General features: G+C 31.4%; 1 protein-coding gene across 1 annotated transcript; it reads left to right on the top strand.

Annotated features, from left to right (window-relative positions):
- Positions 1–4,425: 4,425 nt before the first annotated feature.
- LOC149139406 (putative RING-H2 finger protein ATL12) lies at positions 4,426–5,813 on the top strand. Its single transcript, XM_089448190.1, has one exon. The coding sequence runs from the start codon at positions 4,531–4,533 to the stop codon at positions 5,683–5,685; it is 1,155 nt and encodes a 384-aa protein (XP_089304316.1). The 5' UTR covers positions 4,426–4,530; the 3' UTR covers positions 5,686–5,813.
- The last annotated feature ends 553 nt before the right edge of the window (positions 5,814–6,366 follow it).

Below are 6,366 nucleotides of genomic sequence, written 5' to 3'. Positions count from 1 at the left end.
TATGCATTTTTTGTTCTTCCGGAAAAGTGGAAACAGAAAAGAATTTGATTTTAGAATGTGAACCCTCAAAGGCAACAGGGAAAGTTATGCAAATATGCTCGCAGCTAGCTCTTGGGATAATCTATTTAGCCAAGGGTTGGTCGAGAGCATTTTATTTTATAATGTGAGGCCTTCAAAGACAACAAGGAAAGTTATGCAGATATGCTCTAGCTCTTGGAATAATCTATTTAGCCAAGGGTTGATCAAGAAGCTAGGAAAATTTATTGTGAAGCTTCACAAAAAAATGGTTGAATACATCAAGCACATGAAGAAGCAACCTGCCCCATAGTCTATCTTTAGCGTGGATGTTAAAATAATTTATTCTTCTTCTTCTATATATATATATATATATATATATATAATCAATCCAGTTTGATACGTTATATATATATATATATATATATATATATATATATATATAACCATATAACCAGCATAGATCCATCTTTACTATGGATCTACCAAGTGCCGAGAGGGATCAAATTTTTTTCCACTCTATACTAGTTAGCATATCAAGATATTTGATCCCTCTCCTAGTAGATCCAGAGTAAAGATGGATTTATGCAAGTTTAATTTCCCCCTTTAAATAAGCTACATTCCACTTGAATATCATCAGTCAATACCATTGGTTCTCAATACCATGGGTCAATACCATGTGCCATCTTTATTTTTATTAATATTAATATTAGGGTTAATATTTTTTTTGCATGGTATTAATAATAATTTGCCCCATAGGTTTCACCTAAATAAAACCATTTTTTTAGTGTTTATAAATATAAAGCAAATTGTGGAGTAAATATAAAACAATGTTTCATTTATTTACCATACTTCTGGTTTATTTATATTTTTATTAATTTTCCATACCTCTTTTATAAATATGGTATTTGGTCGATGATATTAAAATGGTATTTGGTCCATGGTATTAAAATGGTATTTTAGACCATAGGCTTTCCCTAAATAAAACCTCTTTTTTTAGTTTTCTTAAATATAAAGAGGTTTATGGAGTAAATATAAAAAGAGGTTTTATTATTTACCATACCTCTAGTTTATTTATATTTTTATTTATTTACCATACCTTTGGAGTAAGTATAAAAAGAGGTTTTATTTACCATACCATACCTCCAATTTATTTATATTTTTATTTATTTACCATACCTATTTTTTGAGTGTTCATAAACCTCTTTATATTTTAAATTTATATTGTGTTTATACATAATAATAATTAGATTGATTTCTAAATAGGGCCGACATTAGATTAAGAATGTTAAATGTTAAACATTACATGTTAAATGTTTACGTTTACATTTACGTTTACGTTTACATTTACTTTACGTTTAGGGATCTACCCCATACTGTGTTGTAGAGCGCCTCGGCACAATAACCCATCAAACTATATTTCGTGTGTATATATATATATACGAAATCTAGTTTTATAGGTTATTTTAGTTTAATATTTAGAATGTAAGCAAAGTGTTTTAAAGTTAATGTGCTTTAATCTAAGTATATTTATCATGGATCAAGTGGACGATGAACAATTTTTATTATTAAAAATTTAAAATTCTATATATATATATATATATATATATATATATATATATGGAATACATTAAAATGTTTTATTTAGTATGCATATTGACATATTTCATTTATAAATCAAAATATTTATATGAAAATACTATATTTCTATTAATATATTTGTAAATACATGTGAATATTACATAACTTTATGTAGTAAAATATTTTATTAAAGACCAACATCAACTATTTTATTGTTAATAATATTTTTTAAATGCCATACATCAATTTATATTAAAATTGAATGAATTACACATCTCATTTTATTAGAAAGGAATTTAAATTGTTTTACATATATATGAAATTTATGTTAGAAAATATTGGCTAATGTAAATATTCAAACTTTTATTTAGGTTATATATATATATATGAGAGTTTGATATAAAATATAGGTATTCAAAATTAATTTAATTAGCACAATGGAAAAGGGATTATTAATGTTTTATAATGCTTTTATATATGTGTGTGTTTTTATTATAGCTCACATTAATTTTTTATTTAGAGTATTTGCCTTAGTATTGGTTATAGAATTATATTATCTTTTTGAGTTTGATATAAAATATAGATATCGAAATATTTTATTTATGGCTTTGATAGTGAAAAATAAATATTTTTACCAAGTCTCTTTCGAGTTGACTTAAGATATTAAAAATTAATGGAGCTAGCACAATGAGAGTGAGATTGTTAATGTTTTTAATTAAATGTAACCAAATATGTATATTCACTTAATTTTTTTATTTTTTATTATTGGTTTCAGTCACTTTAGAGATTGGTGACCACTCTATCGACACATTATTTGTACCAAATAGATCCACCTGAAAAATCACATCCTGCCAGCTCAAATATGAGATCTTACCAGCTCAAGTACGAAACTTGATCCTAAAAGTGAAATAAAAAAGATTGAACCATAATTATTAAAATGCAATGATATATATAGACTCTGAAAAATGTAATTTCGTTAGTATTGTCGGCGTGGATGGTGTCTGCCGAATTAGGACAGCCGAACAGTCCGACTTCACACATTCCGTTCACTAAGACTATCACGGTTACAATTGTCGCTGTAATGGCCCTAATCACCAAATCGAGTTATATGTAGTGACACGAAATCGAGTTTGATGGCTTATTTTAATATTAGAATTGGAGAGTAAGGTGTTTTAAAGTCAATGAACTTTAGTTTAGATACATTAATCTGCCCAAGGGTATATTCTAATTTTTGAAAGGATAAAAAAATATGTCAATGTTTACATTAAATAAAATATTTTAATATTATATATATAAATAATATTGAAATATTTTATTTAGTATAAAGATGGATATATTTTAGTTATAAATCAAATTATTTGTATTAAAATATTATTTTTTTATTAATATATTTTTAAATATATGTGAATGTTGTATTGGGAGATCTACGAGAATGTTGCATTGCAAAACATTAATAACATTAAAAATATTGTTACTTCTATGTTCAAAGAAAAATGTGGTGTGAGAAAGATTTAGCAGCTAAAAGAAAACTAAGATATTATAAGGAGGTCATCAACCCCACTTTAGAATATCAAAAGTATCTCTCTGTTTTAACTAGCTCAAAGAAGAAAATTAATATAGCCAAGATTAGAACGAACTCTCATGAGCTCCATAGTGACACAGGTAGTTGGGTAGTTCAACACCATAGATGGATTGGAAAGGTTCTGCCATCTCTGTGAGAATACGAACATCGAGGATGAAAATCACTTCCTCTTAGAGTGCCCCACGTACAACCACATTAGATCTCAGTGTCAAAATCTTTGTTGTAACAATGACCTTCCTAGCCTTTTATGTTGTCAAAATTACAGTGAGCTGGGAGGCTTCTCTCCAAGCTTTTTGAGTCCGATAGACCAAAGTTTGGTCTCAGTGGACGTTAACCATCATCATCATCATCATCAGTAAATATTTTATTAAAAATTTAAATCAAGTATTTTTATTAATAATAATATTTTTGAATGTCATATATTTAAAAAGAAATTAAGTTGTTTTACTTTTAATTATTTATATATATATGAAATTTGTATTGGAAAATCAAATTCATATATATATGTTTTTTTTTTCCTTACATTTCACATTTTTTTTTTATTTAAAATAGTTACTCTTGTATAGTTATATAATTATATTCTCTTTTAGAGTTTGATACAAAATATAGATATTGAAATATTTTATCTATAAATGTGAGTGGAAGAAAAATATTTTTACCAAGTTTTTTTCATGCTAAGATAAGATATTATAAATCAATGAAGCTAGCACAATGAGAGTAGGATTATTATTGTTTTATAATATTTTTATTTAAATCTAACCAAATATGTATATTCATTTATTTTTTTAATTTTTCTATTGTTTTTAGGGACCTTGGAGATAGGTGACCACTAGATCTACATAATATTTGTACCAGAAATATCCACCCAAAAGATCACATCCGTTGCCTTAACCTCTACCTCTGAGGCTGATCCCAAGAGTGTTTAAAGAATTGAACCCATAACCTCTCAATAACGAAAATTCTTCAATATCTAAAACTAGACCTCCACTTATTTTTATTTTTATTTAAATTATTTAATTAAACTCAATAGTTATTTTTATTTAAATTATTTAATTAAACTCAATGGTTAGACCTCCACTTATTTTTATTTTTATTTAAATTATTTAATTAAACTCAATTCTTAGCTTATTTTTATTTTTATTTAAATTATTTAATTAAACTCAATTCTTAGCTTATTTTTATTTTTATTTAAATTATTTAATTAAACTCAATTCTTAGCTTATTGATGTTTTTGCTTTGAATCTATGTGAATCTGCAGTTCTGAACTCAGAATGAGATTGATGTATTCACGGACCTGCAGATTTTGTTTAGTTAAAAGGGATTGAGCGGTTGTTATTAAGATGCAGTAATATATGGAGACTCTGAGAAATGTGTTTTTGTTGGTATTGTCGGCATGGATGGTGTGTGCCGCATTAGCACAGGCGACGACTTCAGACATTCCGTTCACCAAGTATATCGTTGGTCCAATCGTTGGTGTAGTGACCCTAATCATCCTTACGTTCTTCCTGCTTGTTTTAATCAGGCGGAACAGACTGGGCCAGTACATAGGGCAGCGTATAGGCGGTCCGCTGGTTCCTTCGGGCGTTTTCTTGGCGTTATTTAGGGACTCGGGCGTGGAGCGTTCAGTAATAGACGCGCTCCCCGTGTTCAAATTCGCGGCGCTGCAAGGTTTGAAAGAGGGATTAGAATGCGCGGTCTGTCTGAACAGTTACGAAGGTCCGGATGTCCTGCGACTGCTGCCCAAGTGCCGCCATGCATTTCATGTGGACTGCGTGGACACGTGGCTCGAATCTAACTCCACGTGTCCCTTATGTCGCCAGAAGGTCGAGGCCGAGGACGTATGTATGGTTCACAGAAACGAAGATGTGGAAGAAGCCCAGGGACTAGAGGACGGGGGACCTCAGCTCCTGCAAGCCTTCGTGCAGAGAGAAAATGTCGAGGAAATAGAATCCGAGTCGGCGAGATTTGCAAGGGAAGGGAGCTTCCGGCAGCCGGAATCCGTGGGATCTGCAATAGGGTGTTTTAGCAGCGGGAGAAAGAAAGGGCTCCTGATTTCTGAGGCCGAACAGGAGGCTAAGGAGTTGCAATCCTCTCGTCGGTTTGCTCACCGTATAGTCGTGGCCGATGTCATGTCTCAACATCGATGGAGCGATATCGAACGTTCCGATTTATTGTTTCTGAGTTCCCAGATGATCACGACTGATAGCGGCCGCATGGATTTCGCAGAGGTAAAACCTACGGCCGAAATAGAAACGAATCGCGGAGCGACACAAACAAGAACAATGGGCGGATCTTCTGCTCATATTGGCCTGAAGAGATCCATTTCTGAGACCATCGGCTTCAACAGATTTCAGTCTCGCGGCAGAAACAACAAGACGCTGCTTCCACTTAGCAAGCATCCACTGGGAGAGAAGCGAAAATGGTTTCCTATTTCTAAGAATACTGCGGAATCCTTGGTCAGCAGCGATGGTCATGCAAATGTCCAAGCAGTTGGAACCGACACTTGAATAAATATATTTCTCGCGACCATAGAAATTTTAAATTATACATGGACCTGTAGAAATTTGTAAATTGCAGTCTATTTAACGCCTCATGTTTCATGAATAGCTTGAGCATTGGATTTAAGTTTAATGGATCTGCCTGGAAAATTTCATGCCTCGCAGTTGATGAATAGTTTCATCCATGGATCCATGGTTGCAGGCTGATTATGAGTTAATTTATCTTTATCTTGTTTTGTAATGGTTTTTAAACGATATGATTATGACTTAATTTTTAAGATATGTTATTCTTAATTTTGTTTAATGTTATTTACATGTAGTATCCTTTTGGAAAGGAAGTATATGGCCCTTGTGCCATAATGATGGTTTCAAAAGTGGTATGGGACTATCAAGAACATGTTTTTCTCCTAAGAGCATCTATGTGTTCCTTGGTGTCTAAGGCTGTTCTTCTCCTAAGAGCAGCTATGTGTTCCTTGGTTCCTTGGTGTCCAGGCTCAAGTAAATTGTGTGTTTCTCTTACTAACTATTTCAATACTATTGGATGAAGAGAGGTTTACTAGCTTTGATAAATCCTAAGAGCAGCTATGTGTTCCTTGGTGTCAAGGCTCAAGTAAATTGTGTGTTTCTATTTCAATACTATTGGATGAAGAGAGGTTTACTAGCTTTGATAAATCTCTTTATAATAATAGG

The sequence above is a fragment of the Pinus tabuliformis genome, chromosome X (genome assembly GCF_031772625.1).
Source record: "Pinus tabuliformis cultivar Carrire ecotype Pingquan chromosome X, CPIR1, whole genome shotgun sequence".
Lineage (NCBI taxonomy): Eukaryota > Viridiplantae > Streptophyta > Pinopsida > Pinales > Pinaceae > Pinus > Pinus tabuliformis.
The sequence above is the reverse complement of the archived record's forward strand: the minus strand, read 5'-3'. Positions and strand labels throughout refer to the sequence as shown.